The sequence below is a fragment of the Lithobates pipiens genome, unplaced genomic scaffold (assembly GCF_037356315.1).
Source record: "Lithobates pipiens isolate NorthernLeopardFrog02 unplaced genomic scaffold, aLitPip1_a1.2 Scaffold_16, whole genome shotgun sequence".
Taxonomy (NCBI): domain Eukaryota; kingdom Metazoa; phylum Chordata; class Amphibia; order Anura; family Ranidae; genus Lithobates; species Lithobates pipiens.
Window position 1 is genome coordinate 221,373,998 of NW_027507748.1, and position 18,061 is coordinate 221,392,058.

The 18,061-nt window shown below is 45.1% G+C and overlaps 1 protein-coding gene across 2 annotated transcripts in view; it reads left to right on the top strand.

The window, feature by feature from the left end:
• LOC143982409 (uromodulin-like) overlaps window positions 1-18,061 on the top strand; it is a 140,541-nt gene that overhangs the window by 36,327 nt on the left and 86,153 nt on the right. For both annotated transcript variants that reach the window (XM_077481081.1, XM_077481079.1), the window contains exon 4: window positions 22-114. In XM_077481081.1, coding sequence (XP_077337207.1) covers window positions 22-114 — 93 coding nt within the window. The remainder of the gene's footprint in view (window positions 1-21; window positions 115-18,061) is intronic.

The following is an 18,061-nucleotide window of genomic DNA, read 5'->3' on the forward strand; positions in this document are numbered from 1 at the left end:
TTTCTGCTGTGTTTTCTTCAGCTACTCCTTCCTGTGACCCACAATGTGCTACAGATGAAGTTTGCAACTCATTAGGAATATGTGAATGTAATACCACCTTGTACCCAAATCTGAGTAAGACTTTGTTTATTTTCTTTCCTTTGCAATGCCAATTTGGTCATTAAAGAGAATGTAGAGTATGTGCTCGGTGGGCATATATTATGAGTTTTTGTCAGTGTATACTTTGCTCTGTCATGTTTTTATTATATGTAGATAAATGTGTAGATTTGTCATTAGATGGCGCTCTTAGTGGAGTTTTATTTGCTGATTAAAGTACACCAACAATGACAATATTATGTGGACTGACATTGGGGACCATTTTCAAAGTGCTGGTTTCTGAATCGCTGCCCCGGAACAAGCATGCAGGAAATTACAACTTTTTTTTTCATTCTTGTTGCATCTAAGTGATGCTGATCTTCTGCAGGCTCTTTGCAGCCACTTTATTTCTATATGCATGTGCTCCAGGGATGACAGCATTTTACAGGGCGGCTTTCCTTATGGTGACAACAGTGGTTTGTGCCTTCATAATGCTTGTTGAAACGCCCCTTGTCATTTCTATCAGACGCCCATGTGACAGGGTGACAATGCAGCATCACTACTGTTGTCACTATGTGACCAGCAGTGCCTGAACCAGGACTTTTATGGCAGGAGCACCAGAAGTTATTTAACCACTTAAGCCCCAGACCATTTGGCTGGCCAAAGACCAGAGCACTTTTTGCGATTCGGCACTGCGTCGCTTTAACTGACAATTACGCAGTCCTGCAACATGGCTCCCAAACAAAAATGACGTCCTTTTTTCCCCACAAATAGAGCTTTCTTTTTTTTTGAAAAAAAAAACAATATTTTTTTGCTTTTTGCTATAATAAATATCCCCAAAAAATATTTTTTAAAAAATTGACAATTTTGGCGTGATTTTGGGACCATTCACATTTATACACCTATCAGTGCGATTAAAATTGCATTGATTACTGTGTAAATGTGACTGGCAGTGAAGGGGTTAACACTAGGTGGCGCTTTAGAAGTTAAGTGTGTCCTAGGGAGTGGTTCTAACTGTGGGGGGGATGGGCTACGTGTGACACATAACTGATCATAGCTCCCGATCACAGGGACGAACATTTGCGCAGCCGTCTTAACGAAGGGAAACAGGCAGTGGAGCCTTGTGGCTTCACTGCCCGTTTCCTACTGCACATGCGAGAGTCGCTCTGCGCTTTGTGCATGGCCACGTTGTTTTCTGGGACACATACATGTCCCAGAAGGCAACAGGGCTGCTCGCCGAAGAGGAGGAAGCGCCATGGAATAGAAAGAGGCAGATTAGAAAGACTGCCTAGCAACAGCGGTTTCAGGTAAGTTGAAAAAAAAATGTTGAATTTTTTTTAAGAATTTTAATGCCATTTTTTATTTTAGGGTGGCCGTCCACTTTAAGAACCTGTTTCTATGGCAGTGACTAATTCCTAAAGAATAAAAATCAGCTGGCAATGTGTACCCCTCCAAAAATGCACTGCCCCCACTGTGCCAATCAATAACCAGTGACTCCTAACACTGAACAGTCTTACCGATCGGACCGTTTTGTCAGATATTCCGACTGTGTGTGGTCTACATCGGACTGTTTCCGTTGGAGTATCCGACAGACCAAGTTTTCCAACTTGTTGGTAAAATTTTCCGACAAAATGCTCCGATCGGACATACTCCGATCATGTGTAGAGGATTTCGATCGGACAAAGTGCCACGCATGCTCAGATCAAATTCCTACACCAAAGCTATTGGCTACTAGCGTGAACGTAGTCCTGTCGTAACGAAATAACGTAATCACGTCAGATTTTCCGACAACTTTATCCGACCGTGTGTATGCAACAGTTTCGGACAAAATCTGTCGGACAAAATCCGACGGATTTGGTTGTCGGAATCTCCGACCGTGTGTACAAAGGCTTTCTGAAAAGCATTAAAAAAATATATCAATATCATGCGCAGTAGGGAACTGGGAAGTGAAGCAGCTTCATATCCTGATTCCCTTACCGAACATGGCCGTGGCAGAATCCGAGGACCGAGGGGCGGTTCGGCCTCGGTTGCCGATATCGCGGGCATGCTGGACAGGTAAGTGTCCTTATTTTAAAAGTCAGCAGCTGCAGTATTTGTAGCTGCTGACTTTAACCACTTGCTTACTGGGCACTTAAACACCCTTCCTGCCCAGACCAATTTTCAGCTTTTGGTGCTCTCACAATTTGAATGACAATTACTCAGTCATGCAACACTGTACCCAAATGAATTTTGTGTCCTTTTTTTTCCCACAAATAGAGCTTTCTTTTGGTGGTATTTGATCACCTCTGGTGTTTTTATTTTTTGCGCTATAAATGAAAAAAGACCGAAAATTTTGAAAAAAAAACGCATATTTCTTTGTTTCTGTGACAGAATTATGCAAATTATTAATTTTTCTTCATAAATTTTGGCCACAATTTATACTGCTACATATCTTTGGTAAAAATAACCCAAATTAGTGGATATTATTTGGTCTTTGTGAAAGTTAGAGAGTCTACAAGGTGTGGTGCGAATCGCACAAAATTGATCACACCTGATGTACTGGTGGCCTATCTCGATTCTTGTGACCCGAACAAGTCAGGAAAGTACAAATACCCCCAAATGACCCCTTTTTGGAAAGTAGACATTCCAAGGTATTTAGTAAGAGGCATAGTGAGCTTTTTGATGTTGTCATTTTTTTCCCACAATTCTTTGCAAAATTAAGATTTTTAATTTTTTTTTTTTCTCCACAAAATTGTCATTGTAATAGGTTATTTCTCTCACGTGGCCTGTGTATACCACAAATGACACCCCCCCCCCAAAAATTCTGCTACTCCTCATGAGTATTACAATACCACATGTGTGGGACTTTTTCACAGCCTGGCCACATAGAGAGGCCCAACATGCAGGTAGCGCCATCATGTGTTCTAGGAACATAAATTACACATCTAACTTGTTGATTATTTATTACACTTTTGAAGCACCAGGACAATGACACGTGACACTGATGACAGATGGCACTGATACGTGGCAATGATGACACTTATACGTGGCACTGATGACAGGTGGCACTGATGACAGATGGCACTAATATGTGGCACTGATGACAGATGGCACTTATACGTGGCACTGATGACACGTGGCACTTATACGTGGCACTGATGACACGTGGCACTGATGACAGATGGCACTAATACGTGGCACTAATACGTGCCACCGATGACAGGTGGCACTAATACATGGCACAAATGACGCGTGACACTGATGACAGATGGCACTGATAAGTGGCATTGATGACACGTGACACTGACAACAGATGGCACGTGACACTGACAGGTGGCACTGATGACAAATGGCACTGATGCGTGGCACGGATGACAGATGGCACTAATACGTGGCACTGATGACAGATGGCACTATGTGGCACTGATGACACGTGCCAATGATGACAGATGGCACATATACGTGGCACTGATGACAGATGGCACTGACGACAGGTGGCACTGACAACAGGTGGCACTGGGGTGGATGGCACTGGGGGCAGGTAGCACTGGGGTGGATGGCACTGGGGGCAGGTAGCACTGGGGCGGATGGCACTGGGGCGGATGGCACTGGGGCGGATGGCACTGGGGCAGATGGCACTGCTGGGGGGAGGATGGCACTGCTGGGGGGAGGATGGCACTGCTGGGGGGAGGATGGCACTGCTGGGGGAGGATGGCACTTTTTTTTTTTTTTTTTACTTTTTTTTTTTTTTTTACTAGAGGCAGAACGGCTGCCGCTGCAGCCGTTCATCTCTCCCCTCTCACACTGTCTGTGCGAGGAGGGAGAGCGGCGCTGAGAGATGATCTCATATGTTTACATATGAGATCATCTCCCATTGGACATGCCGATCACGCTGTAAACGGCCGCTGTGATCGGCCGTTTACAGCGATCTGTGTTTGCCTGTCCCCGGGGGACACGGCGAACACAGAGCTTCCGCGATGCGCGCCCACGGTGGCGCACATTGCGGAAGTAAACATCAGGACGTCCAGGGACGACCACCCGGACGAACGCGCCTGCTCTACGGCTGTCATTCGGCTATAGGGCGGGCGCGAGGTGGTTAAACAAAAATAATTTTTACGGGCCTTCTGCTTTAATAAATAGAAAAGACTATCATTCTGACCCCAGCATTTTTCATTTTTGTCATACTAATTTTTGGCCCCTACTGTCAATTGATATGTCAAACACTTTTTGTTAAATCATTCATTTGTTAGCAAGAATAACATCTAGTTAACAACAATTATTTTTGGACAATAAATATGTTAAAAAATACTATACCTGGCTCCAGCTGGGCTCCTCAACTTCTTCCAGGATGGAAGGCCCAGGTTTGGTCCTTCGGAAGCCTCAGCTGGTGTTGAGGGAAGGGTGAATTGAAATGTAGAAACCGATTCCCTGCCTTCAATCTGGTCTTCCAGAAACCGCATCCTGTTGTAATACCACAGACTGGGTACATACACATCATCTGCTGCAGCTCCTGATCTCATGGAAGCCTGGACCTTATTAACCTCCTTCCTATATGTGCTTCTCAAGCTACCAATTTCCCTCTCCACAAACTCAATGTCTGCGTTGGGGACCTGCGTCTTCACATATTCCAGCAGTTTCTCCAGCGATGCCTTCTTAGCTGGTTTATTTCGATATAAGGGGTTTTTAAAGCGGGAGTCCACCGGGACTCCGCGTTTTTTTTTTTTAAAGCCAGCAGCTACAAATACTGCAGCTGCTGACTTTTAAAATAGTGACACTTACCTGTCCAGCGCGCCCGCGATGTCGGCACCCGAAGCCGATCTCTAGGTCGTCTGTCGGGTCCTGCCGCCGCCATCTTGGGTATGGGAATCAGGAAATGGAGCCTTTCGGCTTCATTTCCCGGTTCCCTACTGCGCATGCGCGAATCGCGCTGCGCAATAAGGACGCTCCCCGCTGCCTCTGGGATCTGTGTGTTTCCCAGCAGGCAGCGGGGCACTTGCGGGAAGGGGCGGGCACTTGCGGAAAGGGGCGTAAGTTACGCCCCTTTCCGCAGAGAGCTATCCCGGAAGTGGGTGCAGTTACCTGGATTATCCAGGTAACTGCACCCCCCTCCCCCTGAAAGGTGCCGATTGTGGCACCGGAGGGGGGGAGGGTTCCGATGAGCGGAAGGTCCACTTTAGGGTGGACCTCCGCTTTAATTTCCCACAATTTCGGCTGTTTGCTGCAGTTCCAGTGTACACCAGCAGGTGTCACCAAGGAGCCAGCAGGCTGGTGTAATCAAGCTAAATAAATTTTCAGCTGCCTAGGGGCTACTTAAGGCTTTTCCTCCCTTCCCCTGGTGCCTTCCTTGCAGTGCCTAGCTTGGTTCAGTCTATGATGCGGTGCCTTGTTCCTGCATTGCTTCTGTTTGAGTACCCTGTTTAGAGCCCCCGTCCTTGCATTCCCTGTACCCTTGTCCTTTAGATGGTTTTTGTATATAGTTTGTAGTTAGGTTCCTTTGTTATCTGTCTTTTGGGGTTTGTTCATGTTCATATTTACTGTGTGCTGTGTTTTCACTATAAATAAATATCACTTTAATATATATATATCTCTATCCTTTGGTCTCAGTTCCCTTGTGTAGCTACGTGTCTGGTCTCCCTAGCCACTGATACTGACATAATCGTGACGCCCACCAACGACCAGATCAGCTACACCTGGGAACTGGGAGCCAGTTGCTTTGGATTTTTGCTTTTCCTTTCACAATGCTGAGAGTACAGGTTATTTGCTGTGTGCAACTTGCAGTAGAGGATAAGGATTTGTGTCATTCACTTTGGCAGGATCTCACTGAAGAAGAGCTGCTTGAAGGGATTTTGACTGCACAGGCCTTATGCCCCGTACACACGTTCCGATTATCGGACCACAAAAGTCGCTTTCGGACAGATCGTTCGATAATCTGATCGTTAGTACGCAGCTTTCGACAGCCGATCACGACAGTCCGTCCAACTAAATCCGAAGGAACAAACAGGAAAACTTTGGTCGGATGACAGCCCATCGTACGACAGTCGTGTAGTCAGTACAGTATGCGTCCGATAAAAGTCATTAGACAAACACCACGCATGATCGGAAACATGAAAATAAACCAGAAGGACACACAGGTCACACGTTTTTGACATCATTTAAAATACGTAGCTACGCACGACGGAAGATTTTTCCAGAATCGTACGACAAAAGTCTTACACACATTTTGCACTGTTGTATTCAATCTTAGTTGTATACAACAAAATGTGAACGATCGGTCTTACGATAATCGGAACGTGTGTACGGGGCATTAGCCGTTAAGGGTAGATTTTCACTTTGTGAAGTACAACCTTTCATTCAGGTCTGTTCTGAGCTACTATTTCAGGTTACGCCTCAGGGCCATGATATATTCACTCCTCCATTCAATTTGTACCAGGCTAGATTTTTGTCATGGTTGCTAAAACATTGTGCAGGTTTGTTTCTCCAGCAGTATTCAGCCTATCCACAACAGGTGGTGGTGGAATGTATTGCTTCTTTACACCGTTTAATTGAGCAAGGGAGAGACAAACTAACTTTAGTTCAAGAAAAAAAAAAGAAAAAAAGAAAAGAACTCCGCAATCCCTAATATTTCTATTAGGATGTAAGCCACCCCACCTTAAAAAAAGTGTTTCTTATGACTTATGATTCAAAAAACAAATCTCATAACTAAATATGACATAAAACATTGCTTATAACTTGTGAAATAAACATATGTATTAACCCTCGTATGTTGTGAACCCAAAGGTGAGATATGCAATACTGGGTCAATATGTGCCAAAAAATTCAGAAAAGAAAACATGTGAGGGAACACCCAACAGGACTATAAAAATTGTAAAAAGTAAATCAACATAAGTGTGGCAATACTATAAAGTCCATTATGAGTCCAACTGAAAAACACCCCGTGTTCAAAGGAATCTGTCCAATCCAAAACCCTTTAATTAGCGTGAAGCAAGACCAGGTGCACCTCCACCAAACAAATAGCACTAGCCCCTTACCAGATGCCCCAGTAAGGAGCGCTTTATCACAGATCAGGTCAGAAGATAGGTCAATCTTGAGCCATCCAAGTGGAGCACTCTATCCTAAACCAGGTTAGGGGATACGCCAGTCATGAACCATCCAAAATAGGGAAAACGCTTTTTGGAGCAGGACTCAAATATGTTCCATTGGAGAATCAAAAAAGGTCCACCATAGGAAGGAAAAAATACTCCAAATAGTGTAAAATCATTTAATAAAACGCAAATGTAAAAAGGGAAATACACTTACAAACATAAAAGAACATAGGGCATATCATCAAATGGGCAAGCGTCGGCCGATCGCGAACTCCAATCGATATCCCTTCTGGTACCAGTTTAATTGAGGCAAATAAGCGTGTCATGCCACCCAACGCGTTTCGTGAAAAATTCACGTCATCTGGGGTATGGGTGACACGCCATATTGCCTCCACTATATAATAAATGTCTAGCACAAGCCACCTCCTCCGTTACACAAGAGCCTACTCCACTTCCGGGATCATCCCGGAAGTGTGGCATGTGAGTTATAAATCACAACCTGTAAAGTATCAATCCAATCCTTGAACTGGATGATATGAATCAAGTGGATGTAAAAGAGGAAAACAATCATAAGTGTATATCCTAAAAATAAAAATAAAACACACAAGGGCAGTGTCACTGTCGGCCAGCGGGCCACCTCCTCTCGTACCCACGGAGAAGGACCAAGCCTCGCTTTCACATCCAATGACGTACGGGGTCAGAGGGCCAGAGCGGCGGAAGTGACGCATATCCGTGCAGTCACCCGCCCCTCTCTGGTCCGCGGCCGAACAGCGACGCCCCCTGTAGCGGCGTGACACCACGCCGTGCGTGCCAGGCGGATAGACAGCGCGCGCCACCCCCAACACGGAAGTACGTGCGCTCCATCTAATACCATGCCTCACTTACATTACAGAGATGTAGCGGCTGAGAACATCTATGCCAAATAGATCCTCCTTAAAAACACAAAAAGGGGAAAGGATAAAATCAAAAATGGGCATAAAATAAATTAAGAGAATCAGGGAGGAGGAGGGGACTTGTCCACACAAACAAAATATACAAGGATTACAATAACAAATGACAATTAAGAATCAAAATGAATAAAACATAAAAAGGCACTTTGTGATAAATGCCTGACTCACTATGTGGTTAAGCCCTTCCTGATATTGTGATAACAATGTTGACTAGAATGCAAAGCTCACCCACAGCTATAAAATAAGGGGGGCATCAACAACTGTAATACAAGTACCCCAATCCCCATCGAACTACCTGGACACTCCAAACCCAGAGTTTTATTGGGGGCTATCTCATCCATTTAAAAGAAAATAAAAAAAATCTCAGAGTATTGTGAGAAAAAAGATTCAGTGACGTCCAGGGTGGGCAGGTATATAGGCAGGTATATAGATTTTTTTCTTCAGCCACTTGTGAAGAAAATTCCATCATACGTGAGGGACACCAAGCAAATCCTTAATATGTTAAGTACCATCAAACCAACACCAGGTTTATGGCTTGTGACAGCTGATGTCACATCACTTTACACTATCATTCCCCACGAACTGGGCTTTGAAGCCGCCAGAGTTTATTTGGAGTGAAACTCCGGTTTAACTCAGATCCAGATTGATTTTATTTTGGCCCTTTTAGATTTTGCAGCAAAGCACAATTACTTCTGGTTCGATAACCAGTTTTATCGTCAGGACAAAGGGGTTGCCATGGGAGCCAAATATGCCCCTAGTTTGGCTAACCTATTCATGGCCAAATGGGAGGAGGACGTCATCGATTCTCCCAGACGATCGGAGATAGTGCTGTGGGCACGATATATTGATGACATCCTCCTCCTTTGGGATGGCGATGAACGGGAGCTCCATGACTTTATGGAAGGGTTAAACAACAACACGAGAGGCATCAAATTCAGTTATGAAGCCAGCAAGGAAGGGGTGAAGTTTTTAGATCTAAACATCAGGGCTAATGGTGACAGTTTCATCACCTCTACTTTCTTCAAATCCACAGATAGGAATTCTTATATTCCTATGGGCAGTTGCCATCTGGACTCTTGGTTAAGGTCGGTCCCTTTGGGACAATATCTACGCCTAAGGAGAAACTGTACCGATATCATCGAGTTTGATGAGCAAGCTAAAATACTATCTCAGCGTTTTCTGGAAAAAGGGTATGCAGCAGATCTGTTATCCGAGGCATGTTTCAAAGCGCGGAATAGAGACAGGTCTAGCCTGCTGGCTGATAGGGAGAGTAAGGATGATGTGAATCAGCTTTCATTACCCTTCGTTACCACCTTCTCGATGCAACATCAGAAGGTCAAACAGCTTATCCGTAGACATTGGCATATTCTGACCACTGACCAGACTCTAGGAACTATTCTACCGGAAGTCCCTAGGGTGATTTTTAAAGGAGTTTCCACATTAGGCAGTAAGATTGCCCCTAGTGTGCAAAATCCCCCTGTAAAAGACAGATGCTTTTTTCAGAACCTCAAAGGGTTCTATAGGTGTAGGAATTGTCAAGTGTGCTCTTATAATATGAATAAAAATTCTAAGATCCTTGAATTTGTCTCTACTAGTACCCAGAGGAGATATACAGTAGAGCCGTTCATCACATGCTCCTCAGAAGCAGTGGTTTATCTCATCCAATGTCCTTGTGGGCTTCAGTACGTGGGGAGAACCAAGAGGGCCCTCAAGGTCAGATTGAATGAGCATATCGCCAACATTAAACGGGGCTTTGACAAACATCCCCTTTCTAGGCACTATGACGAAAAACATGGTAGGGATCCGTCCAATACTTTGTACATGGGGATCGATAAGTACAAACCCCATTGGAGGGGTGGAGCTTTAGTTAGAGAGATTTCACGGTTGGAAATGTCTTGGATCCATAGGCTAAAAACTTACACCCCTTATGGTATGAACACGGATACAGACGTTAATGCATTTATCAATAATGCTTAATGGGATGTTCCTGCCAATTTTTTGGTTTATACGTGAATGTGTTCATTAGTTTTCAATCGGGTACTGTAGGGATTGGTTTCCTGTAGATTCATCTATTCTTGTGTAGCGTTTGATGTTTTCCTTCTTTGCAGCTCTGATTTTTTTCATTACAAAAAAAATCTTTTTTCTCACAATACTCTGAGATTTTTTTTTTTTTTTTTTTTAAATGGATTAGATAGCCCCCAATAAAACTCTGGGTTTGGAGTGTCCAGGTAGTTCGATGGGGATTGGGGTACTTGTATTACAGTTGTTGATGCCCCCCTTATTTTATAGCTGTGGGTGAGCTTTGCATTCTAGTCAACATTGTTATCACAATATCAGGAAGGGCTTAACCACATAGTGAGTCAGGCATTTATCACAAAGTGCCTTTTTATGTTTTATTCATTTTGATTCTTAATTGTCATTTGTTATTGTAATCCTTGTATATTTTGTTTGTGTGGACAAGTCCCCTCCTCCTCCCTGATTCTCTTAATTTATTTTATGCCCATTTTTGATTTTATCCTTTCCCCTTTTTGTGTTTTTAAGGAAGATCTATTTGGCATAGATGTTCTCAGCCACTACATCTCTGTAATGTAAGTGAGGCATGGTATTAGATGGAGCGCACGTACTTCCGTGTTGGGGGTGGCGCGCGCTGTCTATCCGCCTGGCACGCACGGCGTGGTGTCACGCCGCTACAGGGGGCGTCGCTGTTCGGCCGCGGACCAGAGAGGGGCGGGTGACTGCACGGATATGCGTCACTTCCGCCGCTCTGGCCCTCTGACCCCGTACGTCATTGGATGTGAAAGCGAGGCTTGGTCCTTCTCCGTGGGTACGAGAGGAGGTGGCCCGCTGGCCGACAGTGACACTGCCCTTGTGTGCTTTATTTTTATTTTTAGGATATACACTTATGATTGTTTTCCTCTTTTACATTCACTTGATTCATATCATCCAGTTCAAGGATTGGATTGATACTTTACAGGTTGTGATTTATAACTCACATGCCACACTTCCGGGATGATCCCAGAAGTGGAGTAGGCTCTTGTGTAATGGAGGAGGTGGCTTGTGCTAGACATTTATTATATAGTGGAGGCAATATGGCGTGTCACCCATACCCCAGACGACGTGAATTTTTCACGAAACGCGTTGGGTGGCGTGACACGCTTATTTGCCTCAATTAAACTGGTACCAGAAGGGATATCGATTGGAGTTCGCGATCGGCCGACGCTTGCCCATTTGATGATATGCCCTATGTTCTTTTATGTTTGTAAGTGTATTTCCCTTTTTACATTTGCGTTTTATTAAATGATTTTACACTATTTGGAGTATTTTTTCCTTCCTATGGTGGACCTTTTTTGATTCTCCAATGGAACATATTTGAGTCCTGCTCCAAAAAGCGTTTTCCCTATTTTGGATGGTTCATGACTGGCGTATCCCCTAACCTGGTTTAGGATAGAGTGCTCCACTCGGATGGCTCAAGATTGACCTATCTTCTGACCTGATCTGTGATAAAGCGCTCCTTACTGGGGCATCTGGTAAGGGGCTAGTGCTATTTGTTTGGTGGAGGTGCACCTGGTCTTGCTTCACGCTAATTAAAGGGTTTTGGATTGGACAGATTCCTTTGAACACGGGGTGTTTTTCAGTTGGACTCATAATGGACTTTATAGTATTGCCACACTTATGTTGATTTACTTTTTACAATTTTTATAGTCCTGTTGGGTGTTACCTCACATGTTTTCTTTTCTGAATTTTTTGGCACATATTGACCCAGTATTGCATATCTCACCTTTGGGTTCACAACATACGAGGGTTAATACATATGTTTATTTCACAAGTTATAAGCAATGTTTTATGTCATATTTAGTTATGAGATTTGTTTTTTGAATCATAAGTCATAAGAAACACTTTTTTTAAGGTGGGGTGGCTTACATCCTAATAGAAATATTAGGGATTGCGCAGTTCTTTTCTTTTTTTCTTTTTCTACACGTATATAACACTTTTGGTATGTACTAGAATTGCTGCATCACAAAATTCTTTTTGTTATACACTGTAGCGCGGATTTCCTCTCTCTTTTTTCTTTAACTTTAGTTCAACCTTTACTACAAGCTTGGTCAGAGATCATATACCCAGTGCAAGATGAGTCACATAAGTACCCTGCCACCAGTAAGCACACTTCCCCTGTATGCAATCCATTGAAAGCTCCCCCTGCAATGCCGTTACCCATAGCAACATCTCAGGCCTCTTCCTTCCTTTCTAATACTCTTCCTTCTATTCTTCCTAGTACTGTTACTACCTTCCCATCAGCAGTACAGTCTGGTCAGCACAAGGCAACTACGTGCAGGACTCCAATATCTAAGCCAAAGAAAAAGAAACAAAACTCGTCTCCTGCTCTTATACCTGTGCCGCTATCCATGTTGCCCGCTGATGCGATCCAGTCCTCATCCATGCAGACTGCTGATGCGATCCAGTCCTCCATGCAGATGACTGTTGCTGATGCGATCCATTCCTCCTCCATGCAGATGACTGATGCGATCCAGTCCTCCTCTATGCAGACAACTGCGACTGATGCGATCCAGTCCTCGTGCATGCAGACGCCTGCCGCTGATGCGATCCAGTCCTCGTGCATGCAGACGCCTGCTGCTGATGCAATCCAGTCCTCGTGCATGCAGACGACTGCTGCTGATGCGATCCAGTCCTCCTCCATGCAGACTGCTGCTGCAATTCAGTCCTCCATGTTGCTGCCTGCTGTTGATGTCCATGCCTCCTACATGTTGCCGCCTGCTGCTGATGTCTATGCCTCCTACATGTTGCCGCCTGCTGCTGATGTCCATGCCTCCTACATGTTGCCGCCTGCTGCTGATGTCCATGCCTCCTACATGTTGCCGCCTGCTGCTGATGTCCATGCCTCCTACATGTTGCCGCCTGCTGCTGATGTCCATGCCTCCTACATGTTGCCGCCTGCTGCTGATGTCCATGCCTCCTCCATGTTGCCACCTGCCGCTGATGTCCACGCCTCCTCCATGCTGATGTCGCCTGCTGATGGGGTCCATGCTGATGTTGCCTGCTGATGGGGTCCATTCCTCTTCCATGCTGCTGCTTGCCGATGGTGTACATCATTCCTTCTTCATGCTGCAGTCTGTTGCCAAGCTTGCCACGGCGGGTTCCCAGGCTGCTGCTGCCCCACTGGACTATGCTAGTTCCCGGGCTGCCGCTGCCCAGCTTGACTATGCTGGTTCCCGGGCTGCAACCCAGTCTGATGTGCCCGCTTCCCAGCCTGTTTATCTGGTGCCACCGCCCCTCTGGACTATGCTGATTCCGGGGCTGCCGCCCCTCTGGACTATGCTGATTGCAGGGCTGCCACCCCACTGGACTATGCCAAATCCCTACTTGCTGTTAAACTGACTCTGACGGGTTTAAACTCCCACTTACTGATGTGTCTGTGGCTTCTAAAAATCCAGTGTTATGTGGCCTAAAGGGGTTGTCTGGGTGGGTCAAGATCCCTACATTTGCTCATACCTGCTTTCTTTTTGCAGCCAGAGGAGCCTTTGAACCTGTCCCATGGGAAAGGACAGTGTTCCATTTGATCTTTGTCCTGACCCAGGAGTCATCTCTTCGATCTCTGGTGCATTTGGGGACCTGAGTGGGGTAACCTATGCACTGGGCAGACCTTAGGGACAGGTACCGTGCAGAGCAGCCACTAGCAACAGAGGGAGAGAAGGTCCAGTCGTAAAGGAATGCCTTGGTATCAGGGTACCTGCACAGAACAGGGACTCTGGCATTGGGCCTTTGGGTGTCCTTTGGTGTCCCAGAATAAGCCTTTGATGTTGCGCCTCCTTGGGGATCTGACAAGCAGAAAACCCAGCCAGTATTGGGACCCGGCGGCGGGGTTCTCACTAGGCCTTCAGACATGGACAGTGGAGTACACAGTCAGCTTGCAGACTAGAGCTGCCACGACGCGTCAACGTAATCGACTATGTCGACTAAGAAAATACGTCGACGTGCGTGCAGGTCGTCGATGCGTCACAGTGGGGGCAGTGCTTAGTATTTACCACTGCCCTCCGTGCCGCCGCCCCCCTCTCTTCTCCCCTTCCGTGCCGCCGTCCCCAGCGGTGCAACGGATTGTCACCGATCCGTGATCTGAGCGCACATGCCGCGATCCGCGGAGCAATCCGCGGTCTCGGCCTTAGGAGAGGCCGCGGCTTCGGCCTAGCTCCGAAGCGGCGGCCATCTTTCTACACCCAGGCGTTTACAATGTTAACAAACCGGCGTCATGTCATGGTTTCTCTCTCCCCTCTCTGTACTGATCTGTGCAGTGGAGGGGAGAGGTCGGATGGAAGCAGCCATCCCTCCATACCCAGCCCGATACTCTGCCGGCCAATGCAATACTCTGCCCGCCTGATACTCTGCCAGCCAATGCAATACTCTGCCCGCCAATACTCTGCCAGCCATTGCAATACTCTGCCTGCCAATACTCTGCCAGCCAATGCAATACTCTGCCCGCCAATGCAATACTCTGTCATACAATACTCTGCCCGCCAATACTCTGCCAGCCAATGCAATACTCTGCCCGCCAATACTCTGCCCGCCAATACTCTGCAATACAATGCAATACTCTGCCAGCCAATACTCTGCCCGCCAATACTCTACAATACACTGCCCGCCAATACTCTACAATACAATACTCTCAAGGTTATCCAAAGGATTAATTAGCTAATCAAAAAAAAAACACTAGATTCATTTAAAAATAAAAAAAATAATCGGATAGTCGTTGACTAATCGAAAAAATAATCGATAGCTTAGTCGACAGACAAATTAATCGTGTTGCAGCTCTATTGCAGACCCTGGTGGTGGGGCCCTATGGAGCGTCCAGAGGCCGCTCCTTAAGGGGGGGAAATCTGTTAGGATTAAGTTCGCCTGCTGGTGGCACTATCCTGCTGTGGGCTGTTTGCTGCAGTTCAATTGTCCACCAGCAGGTGTCACCCAGGAGCCAGCAGGCTGGTGTAATCAAGCTAATTAATGTTCAGCTGCCTGGGGGCTACTTAAGGCTTCTCCTCCCTTCCCCTGGTGCATCACGATTCTAGTCCCTTCCTTGCTGTGCCTAGCTTGATCCAGTCTGTACTGCGCTGCCTTGTTCCTGCACTGCTTCTGTTCGAGTACCCTGTATAGAGCCCCCTTCCTTGCATGCCCTGTACCCTTGTCCTTTAGATGGTTTTTGTATATAGTTTGTAGTTAGGTTCCTTTTGTTATCTGTCTTTTGGGGTTTATTTATGTTCACATTTACTGTGTGCTGTGTCCTTGTGTAGCTACGTGTCTGGTCTCCCTTGCCGCTGATCCTGACACTGTATTTTGTCTATGAAGTGGCCCATGAATTCAGGGTCTTTGAATTGTTTCATATTTGCTGCAAGACAAAACAAGACAAAACAAGACAAAAACACTAAATATCAAGCTAAACTCTCCTAATCGTATCCCAATATAGGCCTCAATCTAGAATCAGTATAGGCCACTGATGTACCAAAGTTAAGATGTTACCTTTGTTAAAATGTTTGTCCTCCTTCCTCAGCACACTGAACGTACATACGGCATGTGCGTCTTAACTTTATATACACGGTGCATGTGTGAAAATCCACCCGCATCGCACGCCCCCGACGTTCTGTCTCGAAGATTCCCCACCCCGTCTTTCATCGCAGTGAGAGAGGAACATGGCAGAGACACAGCAGGTGATTACTACTAGTAGTAACGAGGAGGAAAGCCCGGGGGCCAAAATGTCCCAATCCAGGAAGAGGTTTAAGGCCTCCAATATGTCCTTTGAATAGATGGTGGAGATGGTCCACATATTAAAGAGAGCCGACTATGATGGCAAGAATGGACCGTACCCAAACTCCAATCTGCAAAAGGCCAAAATCATGACGAAAGTGGTGAAGAGTCCGCAGCAGAAATTTGGGATACGACGGTCAAAGGAACAATTAAGGAAATGCTGGTCAGGCCTAAAATTAAGGGAGCAGGTTTAGTACAGAAGGATAAAGAAAGTGCTTCAAAAAAAGTAAGTACTTGTCGTGTGTTCCCATTATGATTATTAACCTGCATGCTGCTCCATATACTTTTCTTTACTGTTGTACAGTTTTAAATGGCTACTTTCATGTTCGTGGGCTCAGTAATCGTTCGTAGGAAACATTGTTCGTTTGCCAACTAAATACAATGTTTTTAGCTGGTACAGGGTTAACTACATTTGGTCATGCTAATTTGTATTAAAAGAAGTTTAGGACATTGTTGTCTAGATGTCTTTGAAACTAGAATGAATTGCAAACTTGATTCAGTGGAATGAAAAGAGAGGACACGCAGCAGCTGTTTACACATCTGGACTCAGGAGCACTAGTGTGGGACACCAGAGCACATTGTTTAGGGTGACCTACACAGGTGGTCCAGTGGACACTTGGTGTGTCTCCATGTGTGAAACTTGTCTAAAAAAGGTAAGTATTCCAGCTTGATTAAAAGGGAATCAATCATCTCTTCAACTTGGAACTCAAACTCTGCCCAGACAATTGTACACCACTTCCAAGCAATGTTTCACATTCATATTTATGGCCACAAATATCTGTGTACTAAGTATATCTTTTGTTTCATTCTCATAGGGGAGAAAAGACTCGCTCATTCGGAGCACAACATGAACCCCCCCACCTCCTCAAGAAGGGGAGCAGAGTAGTGTGGTACCTCAGGATGTGGAGGAAGGAGAGGTGAAAGAAGTGCTGGAATTTGGCACCACAACAGGTCAGTGTTGAATACCATAGATTCAGGTAATAGATGTTTGCCTGCATATTTTTAAGACATAGTGTGTATTTTTTTTCTTTTTTTTTGTTAGGTGTTGTTCAAGTTGTGGTATCAAAATCCAGTCATTTCACCAGTGACAGTGCACAGTGGCTTATCCAGGAAATCATGTCTTGTAGTCGGGATTTGGACCTTATCAAAGAAAAAACCAAGGAGATTGAACAAAGACTAAAGAACATGATTGATGTACTAGGGGGAATATAAATCCTAAAAAGATTCTTTTGGGGTTTTTTTTTAACAAAAATGTTATCTAAAAAGTTTTAATAAGTGTACAACATGTACTATCTGCCATCAGGGGATTTCAATGTACGCGTTGGGGGGGGGGGGGGGGGTACAACCCCTTCCTCCCAACTCTAGTAGATGAGAGGAAGTGGTTGCACCCCCAAAACACATCCATTGATCCCCCATGATGGGAAATGGCACATGTTGACATTAGGTATGTGATCAGAAAGGAAATTCACAATTTGTGTGCATCTTCTAAATTTGGCTTTTACAGGGGTGACTTCACCCCATCTGATGAAGGCAAGATCAAGACCTTTTTCACACTATAAAATGTCTGATATTGCCTATCTTTTTTATTTTTTTTGCAATGTTGAACTTTGTAAGTTCCAGAGTTGTGTATGTTATATTTGGAAACATGCCTGTTTCTGTATTTGTTAAAAAAAATTTCAAGGTAAAACTTTGGAAAAAAAAAAAAAGATGTGTTGTTTTTTTTTTTTTACCGCTAAATGTTTTATAAAATACACATGTGAATGTGCACGGAGTAAAAGGCTTTCTACTCAATAATGTGTGGCTTCTTCTTTCAATGCTCAATAACACTTTTTGTATTTTTGGGGGGGGGGGGGGGGGCAAGCCAGGACGGACAGCTTCCTGGGCCATCAGTGTTGGTTCAAGAAACATTTGCATTTCTTTTTAAAAAGTTGTGCAGGATGCAGCAGCATAAAACAATATGGTTCAGGTTGTACTCTACCAGGTTGATTGCCGTTAGAAATAGGCAGAACCGGCTCGCCATTATCCCAAAGGTATTCTCCATGACTCTTCGGGCTCTTGTCAGCCGGTAATTAAAAAAAATCTCTTCTCCAGGGTGAGGGTCCTCTGGGGGAATGGCCTCATCACGTGATTGCCCAGACCAAATGCTTCATCAGCAAGAAAAACAAACGG